Source organism: Nycticebus coucang, chromosome 7 (genome assembly GCF_027406575.1).
Source record: "Nycticebus coucang isolate mNycCou1 chromosome 7, mNycCou1.pri, whole genome shotgun sequence".
Taxonomy (NCBI): domain Eukaryota; kingdom Metazoa; phylum Chordata; class Mammalia; order Primates; family Lorisidae; genus Nycticebus; species Nycticebus coucang.
In genome coordinates, this window is record NC_069786.1 from 99,199,951 (window position 1) to 99,216,054 (window position 16,104).

The window sequence follows — 16,104 nt, forward strand, 5'->3', positions numbered from 1 at the left end:
AAGTAATTATTCCCAATTCACATATGAGAAAACTGAGCCAAAAATAGTCTAAGGAACCTCTGGGAGGTCATACAATGAGGCAGAAGAGGAGTCTAACTAGAATCTGAGTCACCAGTTCCACAGATAGACTAGGGCAAGGCCTGCTTGGCAAGTAGTCCACCATTGAATGCAATCAAATCACATCACAGAAATAGCATATGGACGCATACTTAGGTACATCTTCATAAAACAAAAGAACGCCCAGAAATGGTATATAATCAGGATTAGAATGCCAAAAAATCAGAAAAGAACTACTTATCTGACATTTGTCTTAATATTTATCTAACATTTATCTGCGTTTATTATTTTTTTTTCTTGGAAGGTATAACTTGACTCTTTGACTTGATTTGTGACTCTCAGAGAAAATATAACATTAGGGACTACAAACTATCTCCTTCAATGTCCCATGAGGGTTGGGAGTGGGCTCAGACTTTGCTTTGGGATGATTGTCTGGGTGACGGAATGAGCCCCTGCACTCCCTCTTAGGTGACAGAATGAGATGCCACTGCACTCCATACGGGTGACAGAATAAGACAGAACGAGGGGGGGAAAGGAAGATGTTGAAAACTCCAGCAGAAAGCTACTGTATTTAAGACTGGAAGGGATGTCTAATGGGGTTCCAGGTGAAAGGGAGGGACAAGAAGCTGATGGCAAGGATATTAATTCCAACCTGCATCTGTGTAATGCTCTGCCTTCCCCAAGCATTCCACAAACAGGATCAGATTCCATCTTCATATCAACCCTGTAAAGTCAAGTCAGAAAAGACAGTATCTTTTCTCATAAGGAGTGAATTGAGACTTGGGTTGAAATACTCTCCAGAGTTTACCCAGGTGGAAAATGACAGGGCCAGAATTCATATTAGGGCTTCTGGCTCCACACACAGAATTCATATTAGGGCTTCTGGCTCTCCCTAAGACACTCAATAAATACATCTAATAAATTAAGTGCTTATTTCTGGCTGAGTGTTGTACTGGGTGGTGTGGCGGCATCTCAGAAAGAGGGAAAGTCAGTCCCTCTGTTCCTGGGCAGCCTTCAGTCTGAGACCAGGGCGATTAAACAGATGCCCATGAAACCGTTTATTACATTTCCAAAGCAAAGCATTTGTAAAAAGTGAAATAATAAATTTAGTCCATAATGATTTTGGAGGCAAAAAGTAAAAGTTAAAGCATTAGTCATAGAGCAAAGTAGAGTCAACAGAATTCCTTTGATGGTTAGATCAGTTCAAACTTACCCAAACTTACCTTACCTAATTTTTGAGGGAAATTCACTGGTTCACAGATCTGATACCTATAGGTTTGCAGGCACAACCAATGCTACCCTACACTGGTTTATTCTGCCTTTGTTTTACTTCCAGGCATGCTGTCACCAGGTGTTGGTATTCTGATGGTAGTCTTAATCTGACCCCAGAAACTCCTAGCTAAATCCCACAAATTTAGCCTTGACAGTAAAAAAAGAAAAGATAGCATCTCTTTCCTTTCCTTTCTTTCTTTCTCTCTTTCTCTCTCTCTCTTTCTTTTTCTCTTCCTTCCTTCTTTCTTTCTCTTCTCTTCCCTTCTCTTCTTTTCTTTTTCTCTTCTTTTCCTTTCTTCTTTCAACAGAATCTTACTCTGTTACCCTGGGAAGGTACTGTGGCTGTAACCTAGCTCATAGCAACCTTAAACTCCTGGGTTCAAGTCCTCCTGCCTCAGCCTTCCAATGGCTAGGACTACAGGCATCCTCCACAACACCCAGTTAATTTTTCTGTTTTTAGGACATATGGGGTCTTTCTCTTGCTCAAGGTGGTCACAAACTCCTGAGCTCAAGGGATCCTGCCTCAGCCTCCCAGAGTGCTTTTTTCTAATGGCACCAGCGAAGTAGAGCTTTCCCAAGCTTGGGTTTTTGTCTGTCTCTGAACCAATCAGAGGTGTTGTACTCTGATTGGCCAGTCTTGGGTCACATGCCCACTCTTGGGAAGAGGTGGGTTCAGCCCTTCTAGGATAGTGTGTATTGGTTCCCCAGAGGAAAATAGAAATGTCCCCAGCAGAAGACCAAAAGGCTGTCAAGAAGGCAAAACAACAGAGATTCATTAAATTGATTGAGATTCTTGAAGGAAATAATTTTCTTCTCAAATTTAAGGGAGTATTTGAGTTTGCTTTTAATCCTATGAAATTGGTGCTGGAGACTCATACTATGCAGGCATACCCTATCAAACACTGATTTGAGTTTTTATAATTGACTTTTCCCTTCCTTTTATTTTATTTTGTTTTTCCTGCAGCTGCTTACTAACTGATCTTTTAAGTTGAAAAAGATGCTTTCTGTTTTTGCAATTTTTGGCCGGGGCTGGGTTTGAACCTGCCACCTCCAGCATATGGGGCCAGCGTCCTACTCCTTTGAGCCACAGGCACCGCCCAAAAGATGCTATCTTTCATGCAGGAATGCCGTATGCTGAAACACGTCATCTCCTTATTAAGCCTTGTTTTGGTCTCTGTCCTCCTGAAGCCAGGGGTCCTCCTACCTCTGACACCATCAAAGATAGCCTTTCAACCCCCGTCCCAGTCACCTTTGACCAATAACCTCTCAGGGAAGAGATGAGAGCTGTCAGCCTTCTCTTCTCAAGTGTGGTTCTCTCTTCTTTTCAAATTTGCGTTTTTTTTCCATAGAGTTTTATAACATTATCATAAGAAATCTTCTCTACTTTCTATTATGTTCAATACTTCCTCACCCTATGCTCTTATCCCTGCCCCCTACCAATCACAGCCACTGGCTCTGTTGACCCTTTGTGGGACTTGGAACTTTGGAGACTAGTCACATGTTGCCAAGTCCTGCTCTAAAAGGTAGAACACCCCATTTCTTGCTCTTCCAAGGGCCTTTATGTCTCCGGCCTTCTCTCCTGTAGCTCCGAGGCGAGGCACGGATGATAAGGTTCCCAGAGGAGAGCCTTCACAAAGTGCTCTGAGTGTTTTGATGAAATTGATTAGGTAAATGGAAGCATTTTTTGCAACCTCTCTTGTCTGTAGGAACAGTAAGTTGTATAAATGCAATGGTTTGCCTTAAAAAAAAAAAGTAATGACGGTCTTTTGTAATTTTAAATATTCTCTGTCAACAAGAGATTTTTTTTCCAGCAGTAAAAAGAGCAGAATGTTTGATTTAAAATGGTTTTAAGAAATAAATACTTTCTGATATCTTTAAAGCAGCATTTTGTTTAATTTTTCTAGCTTCTCTCCTGAAGGGTTTGAAACATGCCAACATTGTGCTCCTCCATGACATAATCCATACCAAAGAGACACTGACATTTGTATTTGAATATATGGTAAGTTGTTGCAGCATTTTACAACATACGAGGAAAAAGCCTGGTGCTTGTATAATGAATCTGTTAATATTTTATGGCATGATAAAACTTTCATTACAATGCGGAAGGTATCATGGAAATTTTCATTATTGTAGAGCCTGATGGTTCTTATATCCATCTGTAGTCCTGCTTCTTTACACACTATTTTCCCCATCATCATCCATAATAAATAAGTCTTTTGACTTTGCCTCCTAAATAAAACTTTTGCACTTATTTTTAACCATTTTTAATCTCTATCCGAGCAGACCCCAACATTTTCGCATTGACAATAAATACACAAATCATAAGATATTTAAAAATTCTGTATAAGATTACTGAAGAATAACTCATTTTGTAACTTTGGAAGGAAAAAATATTCAAATAATCAGAAAGCACAAGGTATGTGTACTTGACTTGCCTCCAAGGACAGTTGGAGGTAAAAAATTCCTGTGCCGTCGTGTTCAGTGCCAGTCATTTAAAATGAGCATCTCTGTGCTGAGAAACAAGCTTCTTTCTAACAGCAGCCAGTTAGAAAGATATACTGTGTTTGACTTTAACAGTGGGGTCTCAGAAAACCTGGTTATGTTCCTTTTGCACCTTATTCTCAAAAATTCTGAACTTTTGTAATACCTTCTGACAGTCGCGTCTATGGTCTGCCTTAGGATACTATCCAAGCAGACTAAATTCACTCTCTTCTCTTTCCCTGCTGTTTGGTTTAGCACACAGACCTGGCCCAGTATATGTCTCAGCATCCCGGAGGGCTTCATCCTCACAATGTCAGAGTGAGTACGTGAGGATCACGGCCGCCCTTCTGCCTTGCCCACAGAAGGAACAACAAAAATCTTGAAACAGACCATGAAACAAAGTCCAATGAAACTACATTAAGAAGACGGACATTGCTGATATTCTAGAGGAAAAGAAAGGGGAAAGGGAAGAGAAGAGGAGGGGAGGGGAGGAGAATGGGGAGAGAGATAAAGAAAGAAAGGGAGAGAAAGGAAGGAAGGCAGGCAGGGAGGGGGGGACTTACCCCTGAAGACACTGAACAATGTCCAGCTGTTTTCTAGGCAGTCTAACCCCGTCAGTCATTGCCGTCATGCGAATGTACAAGCCGATTAAGGAGAATTCCATTAAAAGGGAAAAGAATCATAAAATAATCATAAAATAAATACCTTCTTTGTGGCAGTGCAGTCGATGGTAAAGTCTGCCTTGCCTATTCTAGCAAATACTATCCTGTATGTGAGACTAACTTCCGTTTTTCCAGGCATTAGAATAGAAATAATAATTTTAAACCCTTAACTAGCTATAATTCTACATCTGTTATAAATTTTAGAAACCATTTATATTTCATACTTTTCATTCCCTAAAGGTTTTATTGGCATTAATGAATTGATTGCCCTTAACCAAATGAAATTTGTGTATGTTTACTCATTTAACTAATATTTAATTATGTATTCATTTATGCATTTATTTAAAAAATATTTATTGAGGACTTAGTGCTAATTATGTTGTGGGGTTCCAATAATATATAAGTTGTGTTTCTCATTTTTAGTGTGCTTAAAGCCCAGTAAGATACATAATCTTAAATAGGCAGTGAAAAGCTAAGTGCTAAGGCCTTTGGCTGTGGCAACAACAACTAGTAAGGGAGCCTCACCTAGTCTTGGAGGTTTGGAACGGAATGTTTGAGGACAAGGCATTGAGGAGAGTGAAAAAATTTTTTAAGTAGCTGTGTGGAGACTGGGACAGAGAACTAATTAGGGAAACCAAGCGGGAAGGTCCAGTGGTGCATTAAGAATCCTGGTTAAAGGTGAAACCGTTAAATTACCTGATCATGGGATTTTTTTATTTTTTTTTTATTTAGCATTTTGAATAGAGGAGCAGAGAAAGTAGACAGCTGGATTGATACAGAGTTGGAGTTTCAGAGATGAAAAGACAGTTGGGCAGGAGAGTTGAGCAGATTGTCAGAAGAGAGAATAAAGTGCTGGCCAGTGTCTTCCTGATAAATTTCCCAGGCTCCTATTTTGGTTGGGCCATGCTGCTCATTAACATGGCTCCAATGTCTTGAAATCATTATTAGGTCAGTTCTGGTTCTAGCATTGCTAAAGTTCTAAGTTTCTAAGATGCCATTGAAATACTTTCCCCCACATTGCTCCATCTGCCATTTTGCCTGTGTCCCCAGGAATGCTGGGCCTGGTCTTTTCCTTTCTAAACTGCCAGAATCCGTTCTCCGTTGGCACAGGACTTTGTAAGCACTTTGTAATGTTGATGTTTGAATTCTCAATTGCCAGTGGTAGTGGAAAACAGCAAGAGACACTTGGAATACTAAGCATTCTTTTTTCTCCTTAAGCCTCTAGATTGGTAGGAATGTAGTAATGTCTTTGGTTTCTGTGCTTCATAACCACATAAAACATTTTAAAATTGGATTGCAGAATGTATTTTTCTGGTGTTTCCCCCACCCATCACCACTGCTACCCTTTCTCTTTTTTCTCCCTACTATTTATTCCTTATTCTCTTTTGATTTATTTTTGTGTGTATGCATGGGGGGCAGGTCTAATTTCTTTTGGTCTCTCTTAATCAGTTCTGTGTATTTCCGTTGTTTTCAACTTTGCATTTAAGACTTTAAAAATAAGTTGAAAAAGATAATGATTCTTTTATTCCCTAATATCACCTAAGGGTATATTTCTCAGTCTGGTCCTCTCAAGTTGTGTTTTTAAAAGGTTTTCATATTAGAGATCCTGCAAAATTCAAGCACTTGTAAACTTTAGAGTATCATTTCCAGGTCAACTTTGATCTTATATGCCAAGTTATTGGTGGGGAAAGAAATTAAATCTTTCACATCTAAATCAATAAACAGTGTTCTAAAGGAAACTTCGAAGTTTCACTTTAGATTTTTAAGGAAGGGTAATTCCTTCAGTATTAAAGAAATGAGATGTCAGGAAAAGCCAAGATGCCTTTGTTTATAATATAGTCTCGTTGCCTGACTTTCCTTGTCCTTTTTTCCCCTTTTGAATGTAAAATCTTCTTCTTCTTCTGTTTTTTTTGTCTCTCAAGAGATATTTTTACTATATTCCTTCAGGTGACTGTTTTTGACTTAGAGGAGAAATCAACACACAGTGGTTCAAATCTCTCAGCTATAGTGTTCATTCCTTCCAGCTTTTCATGTTTCAACTTCTGCGAGGCCTGGCATACATCCACCACCAGCACGTTCTTCACAGGGACCTGAAACCTCAGAATTTACTCATCAGTCACCTGGGAGAACTCAAACTGGCTGATTTTGGTAAGTTGCCCCTCAGGTCTCATTCTAGGCTGTGAACAGTGATGCCTTTGTGGGCACTTGTTTAAAGCATTGACCAGACCTGGCCTTTGAAAACTGAAGGACCAAGAACATGATACTTTGTGAGGGTATCAAACTACCATAGAGGAAACGTGAGGCAAGAAATAGGGAGAGATTGGTAGCTACTTAGAATTCTATCAACCTGTAATCCAGACAGATGCCCAAATTGGACAACCCTACTACCCTGCAGCCATTTTTTATATAGAGACATTTGTAGAGTGAACTGTACTTAATAGGTTTCTCTAAATCTGAGCGGGTATACAAATTCTATCAGAACTGATCAAGGTTACTCCAGGGTGATGAAGAGGTTAACCCTAGGCTGTAGCATAGACTCCTGCTCTGGAAGGGAAGCTCCAGGCACCTGCTTCTACTCACCTAGGTTTCTATATAAGTGTGATTATATGATATGGGTACCTGAAGTTTTTATTCCCATCAGAGTGATGCAGATTTTCTTTAAGTATCCTTGTGACTTTCCATTTTATCACTCATCACACTTTATAACTATATTCAAACATAAATACACACATACCCACATGTACACACATGCAAATAAATACAGATATACACATGCATGTAAGTGTGTATCACGTGATGATTTTGTCCCCTCCACTAGATTATAAACCTTATGAGAGCAACCTGGATCTGTTTTTGCTTATCGTTGTATCCCTAGTGCCCGGTACCATAGGAGGCGCTCAATAAATATTTGTTGAAAAGTTTTCTCCAGGCTCGGTGCCCATAGCACAGTGGTTATGGCGCCAGTCACAGGCACGGAGGCTGTGGGTTCAAACCTACCTGGGCCAGGTAAACAACAATGACAACTACAAAAATAACAAAAAATAGCCAAACATTGTGATGGGCACCTGTAGTCCCAACTACTTGAGAGGCTAAGGCAAGAGAATCTCTTAAGCCCAAGAATTTGAGGTTGCTGTGAGCTGTTATGCCACAGCCCTCTACCGAGGATGACAGTGAGACTCTGTCTCAAAAAAAAAAAGAAAGAAAGAAAAGTTGTCTCCACATGAGCCGAGGAACCACTCTTCTCTGCTTAGCAGACACCATGTGGTGGTACGATAGCTGCAGCACTTTATTCTAAGATAGTAGCTTGAATCCTGACATGTAAGCATTTAACAGACGTTCATTTATCGATTCTCCACAAGAGCGAACTCTTCTCTTAGTTTTTCCCAGCAATAGATCCTGCAATTCTGTCAGATAAAAGCTGACTGACAAAAATACTCTCATTTTGCAAAGGAGCACTTGAGAGAAACTCACCTAGTGTCTTACCAAACCAACGAGGTGTCCCTTAGCAGTCCCTACCATCTATCTACTACGCTGGAGGTTCCTGGACTGCAGAAATGGGGAGTGGCTGTACTACTCCTCAGGAAGGCCCAGGACAGTGAGTTCTATGCTTTTTCTCTCTGGTCAGGTCTTGCTCGAGCCAAGTCCATTCCCAGCCAGACATATTCTTCAGAAGTCGTGACCCTCTGGTACCGGCCTCCTGATGCTTTGCTGGGAGCCACTGAATATTCCTCTGAGCTGGACATATGGTAAGAGTGAGTGCCAGGAAAATGAAGAAAATGTGAGTCATCCTACCCAGGAGGGTGGCTTTATCAGCTATACTATATTTTTAATAATAATTCTTATAATGACAATCACTAGTATTTATATGAAAACAGACTGTACTTTCAAATGCACATTTGATTTTTGTAATAATTCTGTGAGTTTTTATAGTTAAAGAAACTGAGACGCACTGAGGTCTTGGCAAGGCATCTGCTGAATCCTTTGCTCTTTCTATCATGCCCCTCCCCCCGGCTCCTCTCTTCAATCCTTTGCCTTTTATCCTCCTGGACACCTTGTACTCTGAGAAACACATACCCACCTAAGCTACAGACAGACAGACGGACACACATAGAGACACACACGTGTCTGTGCAAACACAGTTCAGGGCTTGGTGGAAAAAGTCTAATGGCTAAGATTCAGGAGACCTGATTTTCATGCCAATTCCATTTCTAATTAAGTACTCTGGATTCTGTTATCTTGAAAAAGTTGTGTATCCTCTTTGTGTCTAGTTTCTTTTTTTAAATGAGAGTAATCAATTCTCCCTATCTGGGGTCAAGTGGAACTGTAATGTGAGCATAAGAACCAGACAGGTGCTATCAGATAGAGCCATGTGGTCAGGGAGGTGGTTGGGTTAACAGGGTGCAGTAGTGAGCTTGGGACGTCAGGCACTCATCGTCCTAAAACATCAATGTCACATTATCTGGATCTTATTTCTGGAGACTTCCCAGTCATTTGGGGGCCACATTCATATGTATGGGGACTCTTGAGGCATACCCAGCTTCTCAAAGTAATAAAATATATGGAGCGCTCTCAATGCCTTAGAAGAAAGGGTTTATATAAAAATACAAAGTCCTGTTTCCAAAAATCAATAATAGATTTTTTTTAAATTAAGTCATGTTCTAAAAGGCTAAACTAAGCTTTTCAATTTCCCCAAAGAATTGACAAAGGTTGCAGAAATTTTCCCCCAGTATCTAGTGTCATTGATTTCTGTCACCTGGCACCATTTCTGGAAACATTGTCTGTAAGTCAAAGCCCTCCTGAAACTGTCAGCTTGCACTGCTCAGCGCTGTCACTTCAAAGGCCTTCTGTAGGTTCTGGCTTACTCAGCTCTTAATGATGACTTTCTGGTTGTGTTTCACAGAGTGAAACTTCCACCCATCAGTTTTAAACTTTGCTTTATTATAGAATATTTAACACATTCAAAAATACATAGAACATATGTAAAGATCAGTGATTCTCAACCGGGGGCAATTTTGCTCCCCAGGGGACATTTGGCACTATCTGGTAACAATTTTTGTTGTCTCAGCTGGGTGGGGGTCAGGGGTGCCATGGTGTCAGGTGGGTAGAGACCAGTGATGACACTAATTACCCTGCAGTGCAAAGGCCGGCCCCCCTGCAACACAAGCTTATCCAGCCCCCAAGGTCAGCAGTTTCATGGATGAGAAAATTGTGGTAGATTAAGGTGCGCAATAAAGTGAATTACATGAACCCACCATCAAGCCTGGGCAGTGACTGGAACGTGGTCTATACGGTCCCATAGACTTGTGTTCCTTTCCCGTCATCTGGCCCCTCTCCCAGAGGGGCTTTTGCCAGAACTTGTCTTTTGTCAGCAAAAGTATTTGCATTCTAAAAAGTATTATTTTTCTTTACCTGCTTTGGGTTTTTTTTTTTTTGGTAGAGACAGAGTTTCACTTTATTGCCCTCAGTAGAGTGCTGTAGCATCATAGCTCACAGCAACCTCCAACTCCTGGGCTTAGGCAATTCTCTTGCCTCAGCCTCCCGAGTAGCTGGGACTACAGGCGCCCACCACAACGCCCGGCTATTTTTTTTTGTTGTTGTTGTTGCAGTTTGGCCGGGGCTGGGTTTGAACCCGCCACCCTCGGTATATGGGGCCGGTGCCCTGCTCACTGAGCCACAGGCACTGCCCTCCTTTGGGTTTTTTATAAAAATGGAATATATTGCCTTCAGTCTCCTCTGACTTAGTTTAGTTTCACTCCGTATGTTTCTAAGATTCATCCATGTCGATCTACATAGCGACATTTTATTTCCTGTTGGTGAACATTTCAATTATTTAATTTTTTTTTTTTTTTGGTTTTTGTCTTCTATTTTGAACAAACTTGGTATTTATATTTAAGGATTTCTCTAGGGTACTGGCTTATAGATTGATTTGCTATGTCACAGGGTCTGTGAATGTTTAACTTCATAAAATAGCACCAAATGGTTTTCCAAAGTGGCTGTAACAACTGATACAGAAGCAGTCAGTGTGTTATAGTCCCTTATGTGTAGCTGCACCAACTTGGTACTATCAGATTTCTTTACTTTTGCTAGTCAGGTGGATAGAATGGTTTCACATTGTGTTCTAAATTTGCGTTCCTCCAACTACTAATGAGCTTGGATATCTTTTCATGGATTATTGGTCATTCATGTTTTCTCTTCTATAAAATGCTTGTTTGTACCTTTTGTTCATTTTCTGTTTGTCTCTCTGTCTCTTTCCCTTCCTTTTTTTATTGATTTATAGGAATTCTTCCTGTATTCAGGATACTAATCTTTTATCGGTTATGTGAGCTGCAAGTAGCCTTTCCCCGTTCAGAGGTTATGTTTTTATATCTTGATGTCTTTTTGAACAGAGTTCTTTTTTTGGCAGTTTTTGGCCCAGACCAAGTTTGAACCCACTACCTCCAGTATATGGGGCTGGCGCCCTACTCCTTTGAGCCACAGGCACCGCCCTTGAACAGAGTTCTTAATTTTAATATTGCTAACCTTATCAATCTTTTTTTTTTTTTTTAATGGTTAGCCCTTTTTGTTTCTTGTTGAAAAACTTTTATTTCCCCCTGAGGTCAGAATGATATTTTGTTAAAAAGTACATTCTGTTAAAGGTTGTAAAGTTTTTCCTTTCATTTAAACTTCTTAATACATTAAAATTGACTTTTGTGTATGCTAAACAGTTGTCTCACCCTAATTGCTTCAGTGATGGGCCATCCCAATTGCCTATATATTGAGTTTCCACAAGTGCATAGGTCTGTTTATAGATTCTTTATGCTGTCAATTTGTCTATCTTATACCAGTGCCACACTATTTTTAATTTCTGTAGCTATAGTACTAGTGAGTATCTCACAGGACAAGCCTTCCACTCACTTCATCTTCTTCTTCACGAATGTCTTGGCCATTTTTCCTTTCTGATTTTCCACCTAAATTTTAGATTCAGTGTTTCAAGTTTCATGAAAAATCCTAGTGGATTTTCTTTGGAATAGAAATTATAGACCAAATGTGTTAGAAATTGTAGACCAGGCGCGGTGGCTCATGCCTGTAATTCTAGCAGTCTGGGAGGCCGAGGCTGGAGAATTGTTTGAGGTCAGGAATTCCAGACCAACCTGAGCAAGAGTGAGACCCTATCTCTACTAAAAATAGAAACATTAGTTTGGGATTGTGGTAGATGCTGTGGTCCCAACTACTCAGGAGGCTGAAGCAGGAGGATTGCTTGAACCTAGGAGTCTGAGGTTGCCATAAGTTATGCTGATGCCATGGCACTCAATCCTGGAGCAACCGAGTGAGACTCCATCTTAAAAAAAAAATCACTTTGAGGATGATATTTTACAAAATATTTACATAATATTCTTTATGTGTTGGGTACCTCTTTGTAAGATTTTGCAATGAATCTTTTGTAAATAAAGGTACATTTAGTTATAATTTCCCTATATAATACAGTATTATCTTCCAATTTTTGAACATGGTATATTGATTGCTTCATCTGTTTAGTTCTTCTTTAATGACTTTTAATAAAGTTTTATAATTTTCTCTCTGACGACTTAACACATTTAAAGCAAAGGTTCTTATAAGTCTATTTCATTGTTTATTGTTTCTTTGGTTCTTGCATATGATATCTTTTTTCTATATTTGTTTAGTTGTTTTGGCAGTGATATGCTAATTTGCCTTAGTTGCTTTTTCTTTTCTTTTTTTTAATGAGATAGGGTCTCACTCTGTTGCCTGGGCTAGAGTGCAGCTGTGTCATCATAGCCCAATGCAACTTCAAACTCTTGGACTCAAGCGATCCTCCTGGCTCAGCCTCCCTAAGTAGCTAGGACTTCAGGTGCATACCACTATGCCCAGCTATAGTTTTTAAATTTTATAGAGACATGAGGTCTTGCTATGTTGCTCAGCCTTGTTGGCCTCTAGTGAACTTTCCTCTTCAGCTTCTCAAAGTGCTAGATTATAGATGTGAGCCACCATATCTGGTTAACTTTTGTTTTTTATTTCTTGTAAAGACAGGATCTTGTTATTGCCCAGGCTGATCTGGAACTCCTAGCCCCAAACAATCCTCTTACCTCAGTCTCCCAAAGTGCTAGGGTTATAGGCATGAGTCACCACACCCAGTCCTGGCTTGGAATTTTTTGTTCGTTTGTTTTAAACTTTATTCAAATTAATATAAGAGTATAATTTTTAGGTTACATTTTTCTTACTTCCAGGGTAAAGTTCCATTTGTAGAACAGCCCCTCACCCAGGGGGCATGTCATACACCCTCACAATGTGCACATTAGGTGAGATTCCCCCTCCTGCCCTCCTTCCTTCTGCCATACGTCCTCTCCCCCAACCCTCCCACTTCCCTCTAGCCCCAAACTGGAATGTATTAGTGTTTTATTGTTCTTATGAGCATGTAACTGTTTATATATTGATTTCATATTAGTGTGGAGTACATTGGATATTTATTTTTCCATTCTTGTGATACTTTACTAAGAAGAATGTATTTCACCTCCATCTAGGTAAATGTAAAAGATGTAAAGTCTTCCAAAAATGCTGTATTAGTTTGCAGTCCCACTGCCTTGGAATGTTTATCTGTGAAATGTCTTTGAGGCCTTGAGGTGGTTCCCTCAGAGAACATTTGCATTTGTATATGGCAGGTATATTTTTCAACAAAGAAATTTTTATTATTGTATTTTACTTCAGTATTGATCTAAAACACAGATCTCGATTTCTTAATACTATTCTCTACTAAAAAGAACTAGGAATTTTTAGGGAAATCACTGATTCTAAATCTGGGGCAGGAAATGTACTAGAGGAGCCTGGAGCATCTTGTTGGACCAGAAAATTTTCTTACAAAGTGATCAAAAAAATAATGGGAATATGTCACAAGGACATGGGAAGAAGCTTGAATAGGCCATTGGCCAAATCTGGGACAATCTGATTATCAAAGTAAAGTGAGAGTAATGGGTTAAAACCCATTTAACAAAATAATTCTTAAGTGTGTACTGAAGCCAGTGCGTTAACTAGTTAGATAGGACAGGAAGCTCTTCCTCAGGGGAGAATCCCAACTAATAACTGGAGAAGAAATGACAGAGTTAGAAAATTCACTATTTTGCAACCAATATAGTGTTAATTGGTTGAATCATTAATGCTAAACTAGAAGAGGAAAGTTTGCTGAGGGATAAGATATTTACATAGTCTTGCCAGGCACTGTGGCTCACTCCTGTAATCCTAGCACTGTGGGAGACTGAGGTGGGTGAATTGCTTGAGCTCAGAGTTCAAAACTAGCCTGAGCAAGAGCGAGACTCCATCTCTACTAAAAAATAAAAAAATTAGCTAGGTGTCAGGAGGATTGCTTAAACCTCTGAGTTTGAGGTTGCTGAGAGCTAGGCTGATGCCACTCCACTCTAGCCTGGTAACAGAGTGAAACTATCTCAAAAGAGAGAGAGAGAGAAGAAAAAAAGAAAAGAAAATAATGGAATAAAAGTGGCAAAACATTAACAATGGATGAATCTGAAAGATATGAGAGTATTTTCTACTCTTCTTGCAACTTTTCTGTAAGTTTGCAGTTATTTCAAAATTAAAAGTGCCAAAATATTGTTTTACCAAAGCTAGGGTAAGAAGCAGTGTCCTAGTGCATGATCAGCATTTGCAATTATTTTGTGTGTGTTCAAGAAGACTGTGTATTCCCCAATTGTCAGATACAAGGTTATTGTGCATGTTCAAAAATTAAGTGCAAATACATTGAGAACTGTTCATTATTCCTTCATGCACTTTAGATCTCATTTTTGGAGTAATTTTCCTTTCTCCTGAAATAAATCTTTTATAATTTTCTTCAGTGTAGTCTTGTTGATGGCAAACTCTTTGTTTACCAAAGATAAACCCTGATTGTTGAAAGGAAGCTCAACTGGGGATACAATTCTAGATTGCTGTTTTCTCTCCTCATCTTCTTTTTTCTTTTTTTAAGACAGAGTCTCACTATGTCACCCTTGGAAGTGGCATGGTGTCACAGCTCACAGCAATCTCAAACTCTTGGGCTTAAGTGATTGTCTTCCCTCAGCCTCCCAAGTACCTGGGACTATAGGTGTTGGCTATTTTTTTCGTTGTAGTTGGCCCAGGCTGGATTCGAACCCGCCAGCTCCAGTGCATGTGGCTGGCGCCCTGGCCGCTGAGCTACAGGCACCGAGTCTTTCTCTCCACATCTTAAAGATGTAATTCTCCTGCTTTGTCTTCCACTATTGCTGTTGAAGAGTTTATTCCTTTTGCAGGTGATCTCTCATTTCCTCTGGATGTCTTTTAGAATGTTTTCTTTGCCTTTCTTATTGTGCAACTTTCACTATGTGGCATCTAGTGTGGATTTCTTTTGTTGTTGTTTTTTGTTTTTTTTTGGCCGGGGCTGGGTTTGAACCCGCCACCTCCGGCATATGGGACCAGCGCCCTACTCCTTGATCCACAGGCGCTGCCCGGATTTCTTTTTATTTACCCTGTTTGGTGTATACTGTTCTTCCATTTATGAACTCATGTCTTTCATGAGCCATTTTATTTTTGAATGTTGCCTCTGTTCCATGGTCTCTATTCTCTTTTTCTCCAACTCCAACTCCAGAGAGATATTATTAGACTGTATTCTTCTATTCTTCTATTATCCATCTTTCTTATTCTGTCCTTCATATTTTTAATCTCCTTAACTTTCTGTGCTACATTCTGGGTAATTTTTTCATCTACTCTACCAGTTCTTTAAGTCTTTCCTAAAGAACTTTTTATAGCTTACACAAAACATTGATAAGTGTTTCACGAATCTAACCATGAATAATAATAATGCTTACAATATAAAAATGCAACTGTAAGGTCCAGTGCGGTGGCTCACACCTGTAATCCTAGCACTCTGGGAGGCCGAGGTGGGTGCATCACCTGAGCTCCCGAGTTTGAGACCAGCCTGAATAAGAGGAGACTCTGTCTTTAAAAATAGCTGGGTATTGTGGCTGGTACCTGTAACCCCAGCTACAGGGAGGCTGAGGTAAAAGAATCTCTTGAGCCCAAGAGTTTGAGGTTGTTGTGAGCTGTGATGCCACAGCACTTTACTGAGGACAACAAAGCAAGACTCTGTCTCAAAAAAAAAAAAAAATCCAACTGTAATTTAAAATTATTGTTGTTACTCTTATTTTATTATCGTTGTTTGATAAAACTACAAATGTAATCTAGAAATAGAACAATAGGCATCTTCCATTTGTTCATTCTCAAATTAATTGCTAGATACAGGGTATTTACATTGAAGTACTCCTCCCTGCATTTTTTTCCTTTGCAGAGTGATAAGAGGGGACTGAGTAGGGAGAAGACTTCCAATTAACAAAGGATAAAAAGGAAAATAAATCCTATCCTGCTAGGCCATGCAACCCCATAGAGCCCAAACGGAATGCTCCTGTGGAGGCAGATGACAGTGGGTGAGCATTGGCTCCTTTGTCTTAGAGAAACCAATTATACCACGCAGTGCAGGCGCCTTCCTTCACAAGAAGCCTGGTGGCCACAGTGTCTGGGGGGGGGCCCACAGCATGAACAGGGGCTGTGGTTAATTATGGAAAATGTGTGAGTAGGATGTATTAGTTATTCCCAGAGCTTACAACCAATGCTCTCTAATCTC

General features: G+C 39.8%; 1 protein-coding gene across 2 annotated transcripts in view; it reads left to right on the top strand.

Annotated features, from left to right (window-relative positions):
• CDK15 (cyclin dependent kinase 15) overlaps positions 1 to 16,104 on the top strand; it is an 83,635-nt gene that overhangs the window by 12,723 nt on the left and 54,808 nt on the right. For both annotated transcript variants that reach the window (XM_053597446.1, XM_053597447.1), the window contains exons 5-8: positions 3,234 to 3,328; positions 4,066 to 4,128; positions 6,497 to 6,620; positions 8,098 to 8,218. In XM_053597446.1, the coding sequence (XP_053453421.1) occupies positions 3,234 to 3,328; positions 4,066 to 4,128; positions 6,497 to 6,620; positions 8,098 to 8,218 (403 nt within the window). The remainder of the gene's footprint in view (positions 1 to 3,233; positions 3,329 to 4,065; positions 4,129 to 6,496; positions 6,621 to 8,097; positions 8,219 to 16,104) is intronic.